The sequence below is a fragment of the Plutella xylostella genome, chromosome 7, assembly GCF_932276165.1.
Source record: "Plutella xylostella chromosome 7, ilPluXylo3.1, whole genome shotgun sequence".
Taxonomy (NCBI): domain Eukaryota; kingdom Metazoa; phylum Arthropoda; class Insecta; order Lepidoptera; family Plutellidae; genus Plutella; species Plutella xylostella.
Genome location: NC_063987.1, coordinates 2,298,612 through 2,319,039, shown reverse-complemented (window position 1 = coordinate 2,319,039; position 20,428 = coordinate 2,298,612). Strand labels below are relative to the sequence as shown.

Sequence of the window (20,428 nt, the reverse complement as noted above, 5' to 3'; positions counted from 1 at the left end):
AAGAGGTTAAACCAATTATTAATTACAAAGGAGGCCGCGATGACCTTGCAATTTTGATTGGGATTCAAACTTAGGTACAGTCAGGCTCATAAGCAACTTTACACTTTTGTAGGTACCTTTTCAAACTCACTTTAATTCTTTCAAACGATTGTTAGTTTTAAAAATTAAAAAGTGTAAAACTTTATATGATGCTGACCATGCCTCAAGCTCTGAGCTAAGTAAAGCGAAATATTCGTTCATCACCAATCATTCGAATAAGTTTTAAGAATCTACACAAAAGGAAATTGGAATTCCATGCTGTGTTGAGAAGCAAAGAAAAAAAATAAGCAGAAATACCTACTTACCCAAAACAGTTCTGATTAATTGTGAATTTGATTTGTATGTTTTTCTCAATAAATCAAAAAGTGTTTTTGATTTTATTGGTGAGAACTTTGTTAATATCGCACCACCGACATGATGTAATGTTATAAATAAATACCTACACAACATTTCCTTTTGAAAAATGTAAATGCCATTATATTCTGTCACTATCACTCGACTTAACGAAATTTATATTTTTATTGAAACCGAGAAAGCTTTTCTTGGTAACAACAATATTATTAAAAAAGCGGGCTAATGTATCGGCATTGTCAACAAGGCATCAGTATCTTTTATATTTTTCAAGAAAAGCGTCCTCCTTGGCTTGTGGCTTTACATAATGTTTTCCTTTATGTGCTGCAGTGTCGTAAAATGTAAAGAGAGTCTTGAGAACGGACAACTATTTCCAGTGTCCTTTCACATTTAAGCCAATGTCATTTGATATTATCTTCTCCATGTTGGAAGGTGGTACTTACATCAGTTTTATTTAGATTTTATTACAATATGTCCTTGAAACTCGTGTGTTTAGTACCGCGTAAATGTAACGATCAATGTTACCAACTATCATGTTGAATGTTAGTTGTAGCGACTGCAGTCAAATAGGAACCTACTTTGTTGTTTGCAGATGTGAGCACGAAAATAAAATTTAATGTATCTCTTTATCCTTAGGGTGGTTCTTATATTAATATCTAAGTATGCAAGAGTTTCGACCATGATGGAAGGTTTCTCCAGTCAGTCAGATTATCATCACTCAATGACCCGTGCGCATCCGACGTAAATAAACAAAATGATGGATCTCTAGGATACTCTTTCGAACCTAACAAAATTATAGTCTTACATCATCCTCTACAACATTAATTATGCATATCCCCTCAAAGGCTCTCACACACACAGGGGTTGGTAGGATGTGTTGTGAGTACAACTCGAAAAGTCACACATCATCTTGTATTTTTTAATAATAGGAGGAGTGTCCGTGCAAAAGAAACGTCTGAAAATTGTCTGAAATGCGGACACTTTTTAGCTTTATTTCTGTATGTGCCACATCATCTTGTTCCTCTATCGTTAAGTTAAGACTTCTTACAGTAACAAGCTCTTTTTCTTCAACAGAACGACTCAGACGACGACCAGTGCGCGCTGAGCGACAAGTGGCAGTACGAGAGGAAGTCGCGCCGCTGGTCGCGCGTCGTCGAGATCACGCCGCAAGCGCAGCGCCGACTGCAGGTTTGTGATGAGCACTTGTTTCTTCAACAGAACAACTCAGATGACCACCAGCCGACTGCAAGTGTCTATTCTATTATCTGTGAGGGTGTAGTGTATAGGTACCTGCACGTGGCTCTCTCGAGTGGAACCTTTCTGCATATCCCCAAGGTTTAAACTGCCTTCCTAAACTTGGACTATTTCCCACCACGCTGGTTCACTATTCACATATCTAGATGCTCTAAATCTAGATAATATATGCAGGTGCCATCCATATCAAGGATTTCTCAATTACCTATAATTTTACAACTTCTAAGAGTACAAGAGTAAAACTTTTGCGAACTTTTGACGCTCAACCAAGCTTTTCCTATGCAACTCTCGCAAATCCATTTTCTATCAACAAATGCAATGCTCTGTTTAATAAACCAAGTTGTTTAATCAACAGGTGATAGCAGCCAGAGCAATAGCGGAACGGGAAGCCAGAGAGGCGAGAGGAGAGGTCGAGGATGATGAAGATGAGACGCTGCCCACGATCCGAGTGGGGCTGGTGGACGCGGACGGACGGTACACCGACGTAGAACCGGACTTGTAAGTACTGTAGAATCATCATCACGAACCATCACTTAATGAAGGAAGGGTTTTAGGGCTAGTACACCACACTGGCCTAGTGCGGGTTGGTGGACTAGTACTATAGAATGCTACTGATATTACACTCACGAGTAAAGAAAAATTTCCATTTGTCATTGATGTTCCATATGTACCTAACTGAAACTTTTTCATTGTTCGTGAATGTATTCTAAACGTGAAAATTTCAAAATATGGTTGGATGTTTGTTACACATGAAAATGGCTAAACTATTGTTGATGAAATTTTACATTGACTTGGATAGTAAGTGACCTTGTAGACTATGTAGGCTATTTTTACATTTTAATAATGCTCACAATGTTGTTAATTCCTTTTGATTTATTCAACAAAGAAATGAGTCGTGTCACAAAATTATCTTTTACTAAAAAGTCCGGATCTCAATTATTATAATTATTTTAACCACAACATAACAATGATTCACAAAGAACAAACGTTCGGAAGTATGTATTTAGGCACCGAACAAAGAAAATTATAATCGCATTATAATTTTCTCTCGTTATTATCCCAAAAATATATTTACTCTGTACCTACCTACCGGCTAACTTCATACAAAGCCCCATTTTATAATAATGTCCCTGTATCCGTGAAAAAAATCGTGATATTTTTTGTGCCAATCTAGATTTTTAGTATGAAGTCTGGTATTTTAATGAATTTAAAAGAACTTATTGGATTTTTCTGGAATATTTTCATAATTTTTAGATGAGGTTGTAGGTAGGTATGTATCTTTACCGATACCTTAAGCTTGGTCCAAGCAACACAATATAATTTACCAAACCCAAGGACTTCATACAATTGTATACAGCTATTATATTATCTTGAGTGTAACGCCCTTGAATACACCAAACAATGGCTTGTACCTTGAACTTACATCATAATGATTATGACGTGACGTAGCCACGAGTAAGACGTACACCTATGGCCTTTGAAATAATTATTGTACGTTCCTAAATGCAAAGGAAATTCTCTGTACATTGGATACGTTTGTTGGAAACCATTTCAGTTTCCACACGTAAGGCTTTGAGGGTCCCCTTTCGCATGCTGGCGACGGGATACAAAGGAGTTGTAACTCGGTGTTTCGTGTTTAACCCCTCACCGAAGGGGTGTTGTAAGTTTTGAAGTGTGTATTGCAAGGCGGGATTATATCTTTGTGCTTTCTTCTGTTGATTTAGTACATAATTTTAATGTGTTTCAGGATCAAAGCTACCAAACATTATTTTTAATGAAATTCTTTTTCCGTTTTTCCAAAAAATCTAAAATCAGAATCAAAAAATATTTATAATTACAAACAAATAATGAAAAAAATTGCGAGGGCCCTTGTCCTAGTAGTGTCTTATACCCCGCTCTTTCAACGTCTTGCATTTTTTTTACTACTGAATATTTTTAAATTTGTGACTTAAATAGTGGTACCTATACTCGAAAATCGGAATGAGAAGTCCATTTAACATACATACCGAGGCAATATAACTAACTTCTCAAATATTCGTTACTCCCAAATATCAAGCCTCCTTGACAAAATACCCATCGGGTCAAACTACTCAGATATTCAGTAGATTAGATACTCGTAGCTCAGTTTGACAAAGTTGCAAGAGCCAAGGGTTTAGTACACATTACAAATGCAGTGGCAACTTTGCCTAATTAGTTTGCTGAGCCTCTACAAAGTGAGCTCGAAGTTTGCGAACTCCAGTGGGACAAGCATTTGTGTTGATAGTGCTTGAGCTACCTACCGAAAAAGAGGGGTGGTGTAAGTTTTGATGGTGGTATGGTTTTTGTATAAATTGAACGAAAGGAAAGATTTGGAGATCTATCTATCCCTTTTTTTGGCACCAAGTGTGCCCATTTCCTTCCTTCAGTGGGTACTTACGGTAAACTCTATAACTACAAGTTAAAAAAAAAAACATAAAAAGAAGTCATGTTGATTGTAAACGAAATTTTAATACTTACATAATTTTGTTCACATCTGAATTTCTCACCATCATGCATTTTAATATTATACATATATTGCGATAAGGCCGCCATTTTTGTACATATGTGTTAGTTTAAGTTTTGTAAGTTTATTTTATGTGTGTGTGCAAATAAAGAATATTCTATCTATCTATCTATTATACTTACTCGTATAACAAATAAGCTACTGCAGTTCTATGCACAACACAAAAATCTGCTACTGCTAGTTATCATTTTTAAGTTCTATATTATTTTACACATTACCTACTGACTGTCTGGAATATAAGGAAAAGACAGTGTACATAAATTCTTCAACAAAACTAAACACTTACGCCACAACCCGGCACGCCATTAACCCATCTCCTATCACCGATAAACATCTCAAATGACAGACATTGCTCATAAAATCCATTATACCAACGTTATCTTAACGGCGTCAATAGTTAAGACTTTAAAAGCATTAATAATAGTAAAACAAACATACAAAGCGATTGGTAACAAGCGTTTCGAAGCGAGGAATCGACACCTCTGGGCATTTTGGTAGTAAGCGGTTTAGAATAATCTTGCATCTGACATAGTCTTTTGGTTTATCAATAATTCAATCAGAATGTAAAAGGTGATGTCTTTTGAATGGTTCTACCTTTTTTGGCATAAGATTTATTTGCCTAATCTCGTATTGCATAGTAACGTTTGGTCAAAGTCTCGTTACGCCGAAAATCGTATGGCATAAATCTCGTTTAGTAAAAAGTTATTTCGCATAACATTGTTTAGCCTAATAATGGTATGGCCAAATCTTGAATAGCCTAATAATGCTATGGCATAGGTTTATTAGGTTTATACAAAGTAATAGTATTCGTTTGCCTTTAACTTTGACGGAGCGTCTCCCTACATAGCGCAAACTGGTGCTTTGTATTGTTTCCGCTGTTTGGAAAACGCTCCGCTCCGCTTCGCTGCGCTCCGCTTAGGTTTTGATGAACATGTGCACCTAACACGCTCCTCCTCGCTTTGCTCGTCGTCGCACCTATTTTTAGGTTTCGATCTCATGGGATTTGTAATAATTATATTGGTCGTTAACTTTCGATTTTTTTGATCATACAATATCGTGATTTTCGGGATGTAGGAGAAAAATAGCACAATTTGTACATTTACTATATACTTAATAAATTATTTATTAAGATAACATTACGAGAAACAAGATTATACATAGGTATAGACGAACATAAATTTGAGCAAACGAAACTTAGGTGTTTAAAGATTGTGCCTAAAGAGTTTTAGACGAAACGAGCCTTATGCCACATAAGTCTTGGCAAAGTGATGGTTCGGCCAAAAAAGTTTAGACCATACGAGTTATGCGAAATGAGTTTTGGTCAATAAAGATTATGCGAGATGAGCGGAACCCCTTTTGAATACCTTCATAGAAACAGTAGGTAGCTTGGTTCCTGTTCCTGTGCCAACAAACGCAGCTTCAAAATTGAATTGAATATTTATGCAGGTATCAGTTATAAGTTAAATAATGTTGCTAAGCCAAATGTGTGAATGGGTGTTTCTTATTAGGTAACTTTTTATGTTTTTAATTTTAATGAGTGTTTCTTATTAGGTAACTTTTTATGTTTTTAATTTTATATCGCGGCGAATTCGTAACTTCAGATATGAGATGGCATAATAGAGTTATTACAATAGTTTTGAGCGAACTAACGGAAAGAAAGTTGGGCATCCATTGTATCAGACATTTCAATCAGTTGTATAATAATCACTAAACATAATCTGAAACCAATTTTATTTGTACGGATAGCCCTTTGGGTACAATCAACGCGACCTACGTGTAACAGCAACTTTTTCGCTACATAATGGACTCTTTGATAATGGTATTAGGAACCAAAAAAGGAAAAAAAAACACGCTGAGCGAGTCTTCTACTGTATGGGTTGCCTCATTATCATGTGCCAGAGTGAGTTGAGTGACGGCATTGTTACACAATTTATTAATACAGTGTTAACGGGCTAGCCGAATTCATCTGTAAATTATGTTGAAGTGAAGGCATGAAACTTAACTTTTAACTTGGATTTCGCAGAGAAATCAAGCACAATGTTGAAAATAGGTAGGTAAATGAAAAATTAATTAAACACATTTTTCAAAATTGATTGTTGAGGTTAGATATGATACGAGTATTATAGCATTTGAGGTATTTTATTCAGTAATACTAAAACTCGAAGGTATGACGCTATAACCTTGCCACCATGTCCATGCAAAGATCACAGCCATTATACAGCTAATACAATTTAACATTGTAGCCAACACCCGCATCAAAATTGTGAATTTCATGACCACGCGTGTTAAACGTGCTGTTTAACATTCATAAAGTGCTAGTAGACACAAGTATAATTTTACTCTTATGAAGTACAACTTAAGGACTTTACAGATATTCATTCTTTGCTCAGTATCGGCTAGCAATAAATTATTTATTGGTTCAATTTTATTGTTCATTTAAATTTATAAATTTATTCGTCTCTATGATCCTGTCTTGTAATGTGATTGCACGTCTTTAAAGACCTCAGGTGTTCAGTTTGTATTACTATTTTTTTTTTGTCTGCATAGTAATCAGGTAGGTAAATCATCCAGGACTTAGAATTTTCATACCAGCTTTGTACTTTAATTTTATTTTTTTAGAACCCTTATTTTCAATTCCACTGTAGGAGGATATTCAACTTTCTATGTAGGATCGAAACAAACCTATTTCTGGTATAATACCTACTTCTACGGAAACTTGTGTTAATTTTGACCAGTAGATCAAAAGGTCAAGTATTTCGGACGCATGGCATTTACACAAATAGACTGTGTAAACTTCGCATGCAATAGCAACTGCATACATAATATACAAAGATACGGTTCCATTGTTTGCAAGTTACGTACATCTAATAGGTTTCCCCAGTTCTCAGTGCTCCCACACAAACACTAATTGGAGTAGATTAGACGCAGACGTCTGCATAATGTTTCCATCTGGAATTAGTTCATAACTTCATTGCTGGAATTGTAGTGCACTTTGCAGATAAATTATTTATGGCGTCCTCGTTGAGTGCATTAGTAAGTGAAACTTAGTAAGTATGTTTTCAAATTAAATTGGGATAATAAATAATTAATAGAAGTTTTTTCTATTGCTTTTTTACAATTTGCAGTATAGTTATGTAAAAAGGTCACACATATCTTTCAATTTCAGAACAAAATGAGTTTTGTGAATAAGTTATTTCGTGTTAAAATGACAAAAACTTGTTAGACAAAAAAATATTGAGATATTTTGATAAATGAATGGGCAGGAGTGAGGAGTCTAAATATGAAAACGGATTGGAAAGCAGAAACGTTGTTTAGTAAATAATAAGGTTAGGCGTTTATGACTTCATTTACATAAGTATATTATTATCTAATTTGAATATCAAGTAGGTAAGTGTCTATGTGGCTAACATTATTATCTCTATAATAGGCTAGGGCCTCTCCATTTCAAATAACCATGATTAGAGTCGGTTCGAAACCGTAATTGGACTTTCACACATTTTCTCTCGAAAAACCTTTGTCGACCTACAAGTGTGTCAGTGGGGCCCTAACAAAAGTAAGACAAGACACATAAGAGACAAGGCTCATTATTGCCCATTACTCTTAGAAGGTTTGAAATACTACAGAAGAGCCGTTTGAAATGCTTCGCAAAATGTCTAGAATTTGATTGGTTTATGTTTTTTAGTACCTAGATTGGTGTAATCTTGGAAAGTAGGCATTTGCAAAACAGATATTTTTAGCCAACGCTGCCACGTATCGTGTAATGCAGCGAGTTTTTTAAAGTACACCAGGGCCCGAAGTCTACCAAATTTTATAGATGCCAATAGCATGGCAATTGGATTTAAATGCGAGCAAATTACATAAGCGCCTAAAACTTACTGTCAAATATGAAATTTCCTGGTGTTTTTAATATTGCAATGTACTTAATTTCAATGTACCTATGCTCTTTCTGGATCTATTCTTATTCTTAGTCATTACTCTAACTATCGTTTCGTTTTGCAATCCGAAATGGAAGCGTGATAGGTGAAGGGCTTTAGTACCTTTAATACGAAGTAGAACAAATAGTAATGCAATCATAATTACAGCTATTGTGCGGAGAGAGTTTTAGGCACCGAAGGTCGTTTCGGCAACAGATAAAAAAAAGATCAATGGACGAATTTCTAACTCATAAAGGTACCAGCTAACTTGATTTATGCTGATACTAAATGTTGGTAGTTCATGGCTATCTATTGTTATTTTACTATATTAGAATAGTGTGTGTAACGATGACTGTTGAAAGAGAAGTTTTGTTGGTATCCTTATTTTAACAGCCCATAAATCACTATAACATTACCTACCTATATTCTAATTAGAATGGACTGTTTTCATAAAACAGAGGGTACGAAATTAATGAATTTATTAGTTACGGCGATCATTAAAAGTTTATAGCGCTAACTAGGTTGCTAATTAATTACAAAGTTAGTATAGAAATGAAACAGGAAACTAAGCACTAAGTTAGTGCTAATAATAAAATTGAAAGTAAATTTGGCTTTAGCTCTAAGGTTTACAGCAGTTTTTTTTTTAGCACGCTAAAACGTAAAAATATAGCTTACAATGTAACCTTGTTTCCCTTCTTTCTAATTTTAAATGTGCTTTACTTTTCTTTGCAGGCTAACAGTACCTGGCCAGCCAGTGATCCAGCTGCCGAGTGACAAGGAGGATGACGAGGACTCCGGCGGCCGCTTCCGCAGAACCGGATCGGAGAGACTCCGGGACGGCGCCAAAGCCCTTCTTCGACGCGTCGAGTCACTCAAGACGAGGAGAAGAAAACGGCAGAATCGGACCGAAGTCATCGTCTCCTCTCCCCACTTTCTCGACGTGTCTCAAGACAAATATCCAGATCTGAGTTACATAGACATGACGCCTACTACGCCTACAGCTTTCCCGTTCCCGGATTTCGGGTCTTCGCCGCTGCACGCTCCGGCTATTCGGACGCAACCGCCGTCTCCCATGACAGTACTGCCTCCGTCTCCTATTGGAGCGTTGGAGCAGTCATTTGTTTTGAACCCACCGTTCGGTGATGACAGTTCGAGCTACGCCTCAGATGGCAGCATGGGATCGAGCAATAAAAGTTCTAAGTCGAAGTTGGGTCGCGCGAAGAAGATTTTTCATAGGGGGATCAAGAATGAGGATTCGAGTGCGTTGAGTGACTCGGAGTGTCAGCCGGCCAGCTGGAGACACAATTATTATAGGGATCATAATACTCATCATAATACTGAGGTAAATATTTTGTGGCTTGATTTTATGTTCTTCAGTCAGTTAGATGTTAGATTTTTTCTTAGCCTGTTCGTGTCAAAGACTAGATTAGGGTTTGCCACCTTGGTGAAAGGATTAGCCACACACAGACTGCTGGGTCTGCGCGCGTATACGTTATTGTTGATGCGTCACTAGGGAAGGCATTCATTTACACAAAAAAATATAATTTCAGCCATAGACACAAAAATGTTGATTCCCCGAATATTACACAATCATATATTTTGTAGATAGTTTTTTTTTTATCAGCAATTTTTTTCCTCTACAGCTGTACGTGGAACCGCGGTCCCCAATAGAGCTGAAGCCAGATCCCGAGGTCCTGAAGGAGGTACAGAAGTCGCCAGGACACACGGTGCACCGGAGACAGGCCATCCGGACCAGCTCGCTCAATTTGGGCAAGGAGGGACAGAAGTAAGGGAACGGATACCGTACAAGCGGCAGAGAAACCTGACCCCACTCAGAAGCATTGTTACTATGAGAGGAGGGTCAGGTTTCTCTGTTCCTGACCGTACCACCACCGCACATTACAGTTAACAATATTACTAAAGCACCATTGCTTACCTGTCAAAACAGAGACTGATCATTTGTATGGATCTGACGTATCAGTGGTATTAAGTCTTCATTGCATCATCACAACCCAACACTCCCCCACTACTGTTGCACGGGTGTCCTTTCAATGAAGGAAGGGTTTTAGGCCTTGTTCACCGCGGTGTCCTACTACAGGTTGGCGGACAGAGGCATTTATTACGTAATTTGGACGTAAATTCAATTCAATATTATTTCATACAAAATATCCTTAGCTGTGTGTGTACTACGTAAAGGATTTTTTTTTTAATTTCCATAAGTTAACGCACAATAATTTGGATTTGCGTGACTTTTTCACATAAAAAATATAAGTACTGTTTTTGCATCGCACTGTATAATTGTGATGAATTTACTAACAAATAAGAATTATTATGATAGAAGCAAAAAAATGCGTACTCCTAGTGTACTCATTACGACGCAAAAACGACCCTACCCTCTATATGCGGTTGTTAGAACGCAAAAAGTTGGTCCGTCCATCATTAAGCTCACCTAATTTAACTTGGCTTACTGCGGGACCTACAGAGTATTCACAATGTAGAATATTCCCAGGATTTTTATCCTGGGAATTGGGATATTTTTATCGAATAGAAACTTAAACTATTACACTACAGATTAAGCAGAGGTAAGTACATTACTGCACCTTTTTACGCAGGTATTATTTTATACTTATTAGTTATATATAAAGCTTATACACTAAAATTGTAAAAGAGGCTTTGCGATCTATCGGTCATAACCATGTCACTTAGGTCATAAGCTATATCACATACCGTCACTCACGTGCACATAGTCTTCAAATTATCATTTTCATTTACAATTAGTTTCAATAGTATTATTAATTTGTACTATTCTTTCGGGTCATCTTCAAAAATATTAAAAGTCACTGGCAGTTTTCTGCTCTATTTTAATGGCCCATTGCGTTCAACAACTCACTAAAGTCGCTAAGTAGACAACATACGCACAGCACTTTAGAGTTATGGCCCATGCAAATTTACAACAGAACAGAAAATTTTCGCTTATTAACACAAATGGACCGTGGTATAATTATTGTGGGAACTGTATTTGTGTATTGTTCTTCCGAGTCACGATGGTGTGTGAACTTTACATGTTTTAAGTACTTGTTTGTAGGGTACCGACCCTTCCTTGTGTAGTTCTTGAAAAACCCACTAACATGTTGGAAATAGTGAAAATATCTTATTGAAGCAGTCAGCAATTAATCCATCAGACTAGATATTGGTTCATGGCTATATAATCATATTTTGTTTTGAAATCTTGGATATGCCCGTGCAAATATATTTGACCAACCCTCTGTTACATTAGGACTAACATAACACTGACAAAGTGGCAAATCATGTTTATTGCCTTTGCCTTACCCGCAAGGCGTTAATATTTTTACGATATGTACCTATTCTATTCTATTCTATGTATGTTTCTTTATCTGATGAACTGATACTTTAACCAACCTGTCAAGGGTGGACTCATCTCTCGAATGCTACAAGAGGTCTTAGTTAAACTGAGGACTGTTACGAATTGTTAGTGCAATTGCTTTCCTAAGTCCCGTGTGCCTTAGCAAGAGAGATTTAGCAATGTTATAAGATTGATTGGTATCATTAGAGCCTTAGCACGATTGTGTTGCTACACAAGAGCGGTACGTGCGTAGTTACTTCTTATTAGAGTACCCCAAATGGTCTTATAACAAGGCTCTCGAAGCATTAACCAGAAACTATTAACGTTTATGCTGAAGCTACAATATAACGGATCACGAAGGTGATTAACGTGTTCAATTTAAAATAATAAACAAAACAACATTAATAAACACTAATGACCACCCGTTCTCTGCTTTCTTGCACTGTGTTTATTGCCGTATTGATGTTTTGAAACAAATTACTACCTGTGTTAATGACAAATGCGGAAGGGTCTGATGCTAATGAGAGTAAGAATACAGTTCAGTATTTCCCGTGCAGGTTTCGAGACAGGAGTCTGAAGAGGGACAAGTCTGCGTCGAGGAGCTCTGAACTGGAAGGCAGCCCCAACTCTGCCGGATCCAGATCTCATGATGGAGACAATGATGATGACGACGACAGCGTTGATATGAAGACTAAGAAGTGAGTAGAAATAAAGCAGAATCATTAACAGTGAAGTTCCCGAAGAGAACCGATAGGTACTATTCGTATAAAACAGATTCTTCTAGCGTAAGATAAGAGTGATAGTATGTATAAATTGTAAGGATTCAAGACTTCTGCCGGCCCCTAATAACCGTGAAAGTTCAGTGAGCAATTTTTTGTCTGGTGATAACGGCTTCATACTTCTTTAAGATGTTATTATTATTATTATTATTCTTGTAACGTATGTGAATATATTTATTACAGAAGCAGCATCCAAAGATGGTATTCATTTCGGACCAGTGGACTCAATGGTGGGCCGAAAGCTAATAATACCTTGCAGCCGACTATTAACCAGAAAGACCCAGAAGCGTATTGTGAGTATTTACCCATTTTTTCTAAATTATTATTATCAAATAAAGGCAGCTTTTTCAATGGTCAGATAAAAGTTATCTGGGGAATAACTCTAATGCTGTTGCGTCTAAATTTCTGTATTAAGACCGTTGTGAACACTACGCGCATGAATAGAGCGTTTTAACTATGCGAATTCTTTAAATTGCGTGCAATGTATTGCATGCTACTTTACACCAGTGTATATCCGCCTTAATACAGTGACAGCAACCATTTCATTCGTCAGATACAGTTACAATTTATCTGGCTATTAAAAACAATATACTGTATTGAATAGGTATACAAGTCCTCAGAATCCTCTTCTAAAACCTACGTAAAGCCTACGTCCTATATGATTTATATGACGTCATCACATTTACCTTTGCCAGATATACTCGACTACTCGTAGGTACTCAACATAACAACGTTGTCACATTCCAGTGTCCCGCCCGATGTCCTCCCTATCCTGCGGCCAGCTCCACATCCTCAGGAAGCTGGCTCTGCTGCGGCTGACAGCGTGTATGGAACGCTACTGTCCCTCGCACAAGTCAGGGTGGAACTGGGAACTGCCCAAGCTGATTAGGAAGATCAAGACTCCTGATTATAAAGGTATGCTGTTAAGCCTAGTCAGAGCCCTTCGGGCAGCTTGAAAACATCCGACAGTCGGATTGCCCACTTACCCGACAATCTCGGTTGTGTTGGTGTCCACCAACCCGCACTAGGCCAGCATGATATAATAGGCCTCAAATCCTTCCTTCATTGGAAGGAAAGGTCTCTTGATGATCGGGACATGATGGGTCATGAATTTATTTTAAGTGGCCTATATTCTTGAATTAAATTTGTCTATATTTATCAGTATCAGTAGTAGAACATGTTAGATGTACTAAAAACATTCAATGCCTTTTCCAGATAAAACTGTGTTCGGTGTACCACTGACAGTGTCGTTACAAAGAAGTGGACACTCCTTGCCGAAACCTATACAGTCTGCCCTCAACTGGCTGAAAGGCAATGCTTTGGATCAGGTATTTTATCCATCATTCTATGCAAAGCCTACACTAAAAAATTACTGCTATTGTTTCATGGTTTAATCTTCTGTTGATATTAACATTGTACAATTCAACTCTGCAGATGGGAATATTCAGAAAAGCCGGTGTAAAGTCAAGGATAGCAAAACTGCGCGCGGTAGTCGAAGCGGCGGGGGCAGGCAACGCACCTTTTGCTATAGAAAATATGAACACCATCGACCCAACACTTTCTGCCTTGAACTTCGACGGAGCCCAAGCTCACGACGTAGCAGATATGGTGAAACAGTACTTCAGAGAACTGCCTGATGCGTTACTGACGAATAAGTTGAGCGAGACGTTTATAGCCATCTTTCAACGTAAGTTAAAATATTTTTGTATTGTTCTATCTTGGTACAGTTATGATTATGATATTAAGTTTTGTAGGCTTTTGTTTCGTTAGTTCACACCAACGGAAGATTACTCGTCTATGAATGTAGGTTTATGTAACTGTGAGGCACACTTGGGTATTTTATTTTGATGTCAAAATATTTTCAATTTATGATGAGAGGATTCAGTTCTCCAAATAAAACTAACAATGAACAAAGCGCATTCTCATAATATATAGGTATTAAATCCTGTTTTAAACCAAATCGATAATTATTATAAATATTATATTCAAGCAACAATTTTGTTAAAAAATGATTCATTTTATAATTTAATTTAACAATAAATTTCCATGTCTATTCCCAGATGTTCCTGAACCGCTAAGACCTGACGCAGTTCAATGCGCGCTGCTTCTGTTGCCCGAAGAGCACTTGGAAGCTCTACAGTCACTACTTATATTTTTGGCTGATGTAAGTTTAAATCAGATTTAATGTTTGTTTCCTTTCTACCCGCTTTTACGGTCGGTTTTAAATTGAGCTTCTTCATCTGTAAGGTGCGGTGATATGACACTACCATAGCAAAGTTTTTTTAATATCCTTTCGCTCTCTTTATTTCCTTTTGCTCTGCTTTTTAAGTGAATTTTTGCTGGAAGAGGTTATAAACCGTTTATTTCAGAAAATAAATGTTACTTAATTGTGATATTTCAGGTGGCAGAACATTCGGCAGTAAACCAAATGACCGCCTCCAACCTGGCCGTTTGCCTCGCGCCCACACTGCTGCGGTTACATCATGCACCCTTACAGACTGGAAGCACCAAAGAAGGCAACTCTAATAGGTAGGGTTACTGTAATACTTATTGCTATAAAAGTAGGGACTATAGAGTAATATGCGTCTTATCCAGAACCAACATTTTTGGGAGACTTGTTTTTATAATAACAATCCAACTCTGTAAAATCTGAGAAAAAACTAATGTTATTACAATCCTAAAGGTGTGTTTTAGCGTTAATAAGTTCGGTTTAAAGGCTCTAAAAGGTTATCAATAAAAGTTGACTAAAGCTGTAATATGATACTCACAATTTTTTTTTAAGACTAATTTTGTTTCTGAAATCTAGCTCTGACAAAACATTCTATTTCCACACTGCTAAAACCAACAACCAAATCCTTCCAGAATGGTGATCGAGAGCGTGGCCGACCAGCGGCAGATCAGTGAGAGCCGCGCGGCGCACGCCTGTCTCCTACTGCTGATACAGAAGCACCAGCAGCTGTTCCTGGCGCCGGCTGACATGCTGGCCAGGTGCAAGTTCAACTACTTCGAGGAGAGCGTGCCGGTAAGAAAGCCGTGTTGTGTCTTTTGCAAAAGTGATTTACTAAGCCGAAAGGGAGTCATGAACACCATTTGTTCTACGACTTTTGGAAATTCGCAAAAAAAAATGGCCTCCATGGTAAAAAGTCACTTGACCAACAATAATTCTATGACTAAGGGCTAATTTTTCAATGGGCAGATAAACGTTATCTGAGGAATAATTCTGATGCTGTTACATCTGAATATTTGTATTAGACAGTGACAGCAACAATTTTATTCCACAGATAAGATTTATCTGACTATTGAAAAATCGGCCCTAAGTAATAAAGTTGGCTGCCTAAAATCAGAAACTTCATTTATTCGTCGACTATTTTTTTTTTCAAAAACGAACTCACATTTTTATTTATCACGTGTTTACTAATTTTCAGGTGGCACTTGAAGAATTAGGTGCAGACTTCAATCAAGACTGGAAAGGTTTCCAGCAGGCCTGCATCAAAGCTTTACTGAAAGAAGCCAAAGAAAAGTAAGTTATGTTCAGACAACAAAATCTAAACTTCTCCACACTTTCACTTTCAGTACCAAAACTATACCTCCTCTTAACATGGTGTAATGTAATATGTCACTTTAGATAACCATTCTCTTGTTTCTATAAACTGGTGTTTCTTATAGAATTAACTTTTTTCATGCTTTTTAGAGTCTGTGGCCGTTCAGGAAAGAGGTGAGACGTTGGTGTCTTAGTGCGGATCATCATCGCTCATTCTTATATCCATTGTGATCTGTCCTCTTCTTTTATAAACTTTGAGCATACACGAGCTCGACGTGAATCATTTTCTTGAGTACATTTTCTAGTCTTATGTGTTTTAAAAATTTCCTTTCTAAATGATCATACCTACTGTACTCTTGAAAATATGTACCTATTTTGATTTGACAGATTTTGAAGTTTTGCATTGATTTTTATTGATAACTATTGATTTAATGAGAACAGATTACAAATCATCCGAATCAAATAACCTCTCTGACAATGAGTTCAATTCATCGCTTAGTTAGAAGTCACAGCGCACTATCATTGTGAATACTAGGTGTTGTTAGTACACTAAAATAGAATGACCTAGATGTTTTAACACTGACTTGAAATAATTATGTGATACTTAAATATTTGTTGATAGTGTTGAATAAATAAACAAATGAAATTTAAAGATACCTACACGTTAAAATGTCTTCGCGATAGCATATATTTTTTAAAGTGATAAGACCAATAGTAACAATTTTAAAGTGAACATTAATCGCGAAGACATTCAATTTGATATTTTAGATTTTATAAAAGCATGTCTAGAAAGAACATAAAGTAAAAAACTTTACTCCAGTTACAGCTCTTAATGGTTTTACAACATTAAGACCTGAGTCAAGCTTTTTACCAGATAGAAATTAATATTTTTCCCCAATCTAAACGGGACTGGTTGTGTTTCAGAACGCGAGGTTGGATGTCGGTGTCGGGAGCGGCCCCACACGTCGAGTTGTGCTGCAAGAAGGTCGGAGATGGACATCCTCTAAGGCTCTGGAGGGCTACCACGGATGTTGAGGCTCCACCTCAAGAAGTTATGCAACGGTAATATTTTTTCTTCTACTTCAGCATATACTAGTCCAGATCTATAGCTTTCCTCATCCAATCTTTACCAGGCACCTTTTGAAACTCGTCACCTCATCTAGCCAGAAGGCGTCCTACACTATGTTTGTCTAATCGCAATCTCCAATCACGAATACGTTTACACCAATCTTCCTCAGACAGATGTGACTAGCCCACTCATTATTTTGCGAATTATTGATAAATTGATAATACATTTTAGTAAACTAATTTAACTTTTAATTATTGCTTTCCAGGATTTTGCGAGAACGTCACATTTGGGATGACTCGTTGATCAAGTGGCGCGTGGCGGAGAAACTCGGAACTAACGCTGAAGTATTCCAGTTCATCACTGCTTCCAGCATCAATCTACCTCCAAGAGATTATTGTGTGTTACGGTAAGAATTGTCACTTCTACAAGTTTTTTTTTCTGATATGCATTCGCTTGAACTTTATTTGGTCCATTATGTATTTTTATTCCTATACGCTGGACTTATTCCTTTCCCATAGCACACTAGTTAATGTAGCACTGAAAGTTTATTTCCGTCAGTCCTTATCATCCTCCCATATATCATTGTCCACCCTTTTCTTTCACAATGTGTTCACAACTCCATTATTACGTCATCTAAATATACCCAATTATTTCCCCCAGCTCATGGCAGCAAGGCGGCGGCGGCGGCGGCTGGTGCGCCGTGGCTGAGACCTCCGTGGCTCACGGCACCAACCCTTCAGAAGGTTCTAGAGGCGTCGTTCTGGCCTCTAGATATCTGGCGCAGCCGGCTGGCAAGGGCCGGAGTAGACTCGTGCATCTGGCGAGAGTTGATACTATGTAAGTTTTTGGATGACGTTTTAGAGTTATAGCGATGGGTTTAATTGTATAACGATTGTGGTCAAGGCAGTTCATCATTTTAATCACCTTCCTAGTTAGACCACCAATTCCCTATTCATTAATTCAAATATTTATTTATTTATTTATATAAGGCACATCAACAGTACCGTTACAATACATTTACAAAAGAAAGGTTCGAGATGTACGTATCTATAACATGTACCAAAACATAAAAATTATAAAATGATAAACATAAAAATAAACATAATATTGATAGCTTGACCGTAGGGGAGACCGGGGACAAAAGTAACAGTTTGTAGATTCTGTCTGATTTCTCGTTATTAATAACATTTACGATAAAATAAATATAGTCACATAAAACTTTCGTATATAGTCTACAAATATCCATTATTACTTTACTTAATACATCTCGAATTTTAGCATTTCTAAAGCCTCAAAAAAAAAAAGGAAATCGTTACTTTCGACCCCATGGTCAGGACGAAAGTAACAAGGCATGGGTCGAAAGTAACAACCCGTAAATTCTGCCCAATGTTATAAATACGATACAAAAGAAAGAACAAAAAAAACAATCAAATTATTTAGTTAAGGAAACTTCTTAAAAAACTATCGAAACTAAAAAAAACTTATAAATGACTTATTGACAAAACATAAAAAAACTTCTTAATATAAACTGTAAATGAGATCCATCATTAAAACAGACTAACTGATAAGAAGTTGTTTTATTTGTGCTATAATATACAATATTATGACACAAATATCTAATCAAAACAACAAAAAATAAAAATTTATAATGTGACATGGAAAACTAACGTAAGTAATTCGTTACTTTTGTCCTGCCGCGAGCTGTTACTTTTGTACCCATCCCCATTTTTGAAATATCAGGTGACATAACTTTAAAAAATTCGAAAACAATTTATGACATGCTACAGACAATCTTATAATTAATCAATGAACAAATAGTCATATGGTTCTTGGCATCTTAATTCTACGTAAACACTAAATGAATAAACACCAAAAAACGTACTTTTGGTGTGTAAAATCACGAAATGCTCACTTAAACAACCTTGCACCGCGGCACGGGCGCGGAAAATGATATCATGCGCGGGGGGCATCGCATGCTGACTACCAGCTGTCGCTTGGGACGTTAAGGCTATTGGGGAAGTCCACAGAGTCTTTGTTACTTTCTACCCGCTGTTACTTTTGTCCCCGGTCTCCCCTACTTGTGCCCAATTGATGTTCTGCGATGTTCCATCTAAATTGATTAAACATCGATCGTCATTTTTAGCAATCGTTGTGGATTTGCTAAGTTAGCTTGATAACCAAAGTTTCCCTGAGCTAGCTTGTGCTAAATATTATTAACATTGTTTTCAGGGGGCGAACCACAGAGTGGTATAACAAATGCTACGGACACATTTGCGCGCTGTACCTGGCTCGCATTCGGGCCTCTTTCAAGCACAACACGGAAGGACCTGAGTCGAATGTATGATCCAAGCATTCCACTTAAGACGGTATTAGATCGTCTTAAGTTGGAGCTTGTTTATTTTACTGGCTCGCTTGGGTCAGGCTATATTTTTGATCTGGCAATCTTATTGCTTCACGTCGAATATTATACGGCTCTAGCAATTTTGTTAGTGGCAATTTTTACTTAGTTGTGTGTGAGTGTCATTGGCAGTTGTGCCAAATAATACCAACTGATATTAATATTGATAAACATTTTAGGAGGGTAAGTCTTTATTCTTCGTCCAGTTGTAGAAAAATTTCCAGTTGTAAATAATTGTTGTTTGACCAAAATGAAACATAGATAGGTGGTAATTTAAGGATTGTTATTGTTAAAGAATTGTATCTTTTATCTATTGAGATGGGTTTATTAAAATAAGGATGATGAATTGCGTCAAGCATAAAAATATATTGAAAAACAAGATTTTAAAGACATATTTTTAAGCATGCTATTATTCACTATGTATGGCATAATATAGGATAATCCATATCGATGTGTAATTAATAAAGCAATTTAATAAAATGCTTGAATGAATATATATTATGTATATTACATTATATAATATACAATACTACAATTTAAAAATAATAAAAATATACTCTTTATTATTTTATCTATTTATTAAATACTATCCACGAATGCAACGTTGTCATTAAAAAGTCGTATACATAGCAAATATTGATTAGAATAACCAACTACGAACTTTAAACTTCTGACTACAACATACGAGGGCTACACCGAAAAGATCGGGATTAGAATACTTAGGAATAAATTAGAGTGAAACCTTTTTGGTGTATCAAATGTAGTGTTTTTTCAAACATAATTCCATTTTCGAATTTTAAAAAAAGTAAAAAATAAAAGAGTATTGACCATTTGAATTTGACAAGTCGGTGTAAAAAATGGAGCTTACGCGGGAACATTTCCGTGCAATAATTTTTCACAACTTTCGTCGAGGTTTATCTCAAGAACAATGTCTCGCCGAGCTTGTTTCTATTTATAAACTTGAAGCACCAAGTAAAACGACTATATATCGTTGGTATTCTGAGTTTCGCCGTGGACGTTCCTCTCTTACCACAGTCCCTTCTACTGGTCGGCCAAAAACAGCGGTAACACAAGATAACATCGATGCTGTACGCCAGTTAATAAAAGAAGATAGACATGTGACATACGAGCAGATTCGGGCCTCTCTCAGCATTGGTATGACAGCCATTCAAACCAT

At 36.8% G+C, this 20,428-nt stretch overlaps 1 protein-coding gene across 5 annotated transcripts in view; it reads left to right on the top strand.

The window, feature by feature from the left end:
- LOC105381510 (rho GTPase-activating protein 7) overlaps positions 1–19,933 on the top strand; it is a 198,259-nt gene extending 178,326 nt beyond the window's left edge. For 3 of the 5 annotated variants that reach the window (XM_048622183.1, XM_048622184.1, XM_048622185.1), the window contains 18 exons: positions 1,465–1,578; positions 2,000–2,142; positions 8,833–9,442; positions 9,744–9,886; positions 12,022–12,162; positions 12,427–12,536; positions 12,991–13,158; positions 13,459–13,571; positions 13,678–13,930; positions 14,304–14,407; positions 14,645–14,772; positions 15,106–15,265; positions 15,669–15,763; positions 15,935–15,958; positions 16,709–16,846; positions 17,119–17,259; positions 17,514–17,690; positions 19,083–19,933. In XM_048622183.1, coding sequence (XP_048478140.1) covers positions 1,465–1,578; positions 2,000–2,142; positions 8,833–9,442; positions 9,744–9,886; positions 12,022–12,162; positions 12,427–12,536; positions 12,991–13,158; positions 13,459–13,571; positions 13,678–13,930; positions 14,304–14,407; positions 14,645–14,772; positions 15,106–15,265; positions 15,669–15,763; positions 15,935–15,958; positions 16,709–16,846; positions 17,119–17,259; positions 17,514–17,690; positions 19,083–19,197 — 2,877 coding nt within the window. In that variant the 3' untranslated portion in view covers positions 19,198–19,933. The remainder of the gene's footprint in view (positions 1–1,464; positions 1,579–1,999; positions 2,143–8,832; positions 9,443–9,743; positions 9,887–12,021; positions 12,163–12,426; positions 12,537–12,990; positions 13,159–13,458; positions 13,572–13,677; positions 13,931–14,303; positions 14,408–14,644; positions 14,773–15,105; positions 15,266–15,668; positions 15,764–15,934; positions 15,959–16,708; positions 16,847–17,118; positions 17,260–17,513; positions 17,691–19,082) is intronic. The other 2 variants (XM_038106645.2, XM_038106647.2) reach the window with 1 other exon arrangement.
- Positions 19,934–20,428: the final 495 nt, after the last annotated feature.